The following is a 350-nucleotide window of genomic DNA, read 5'->3' as shown; positions in this document are numbered from 1 at the left end:
GCTTCGTCAACTCCCTGCGGCCTCCGCCTCACTGCCCGGTGGCTGAGGGGCAGCTGGAGAAGGAGATTGCCAGCACCATCCACAAAGTGGTGCGGGATTTTGTCGCTTCCTGGTACCGCACCGTCAGCAGCGAGCCAGCCTTCGAGGCCGAGGTGGAGAAAGCCATGATGGGCCTGGCCACCGAGCTGAGGCGACGGATGAGGCAAGTGGACCGCCAAACCTTGGCCCGCCGTCTCCTCCTTCTCTGTGGCCATCACTTACAGAGCTACCTGCAGGCCCGTGAAGCCCTGAAGGGTGATCCAGAGGACAGCCGAACCCTGTGGCGGGGGGACAGCCAGCCGGCGGGGGCG

General features: G+C 65.4%; 1 protein-coding gene across 1 annotated transcript in view; it reads left to right on the top strand.

Moving 5' to 3' along the window:
- Window positions 1-47: 47 nt before the first annotated feature.
- Window positions 48-350, top strand: part of SNX19 (sorting nexin 19) — a gene marked incomplete at its 5' end in the record, with an annotated part of 19,483 nt that continues 19,180 nt past the window's right edge. The window contains 2 exon segments of the mRNA XM_010077973.1: window positions 48-279; window positions 335-350. The exon segment at window positions 335-350 is cut by the window's right edge and continues 562 nt beyond it. Coding sequence (XP_010076275.1) covers window positions 48-279; window positions 335-350 — 248 coding nt within the window.

Source organism: Pterocles gutturalis, unplaced genomic scaffold, assembly GCF_000699245.1.
Source record: "Pterocles gutturalis isolate BGI_N339 unplaced genomic scaffold, ASM69924v1 scaffold20283, whole genome shotgun sequence".
Lineage (NCBI taxonomy): Eukaryota > Metazoa > Chordata > Aves > Pterocliformes > Pteroclidae > Pterocles > Pterocles gutturalis.
The sequence above is the reverse complement of the archived record's forward strand: the minus strand, read 5'-3'. Positions and strand labels throughout refer to the sequence as shown.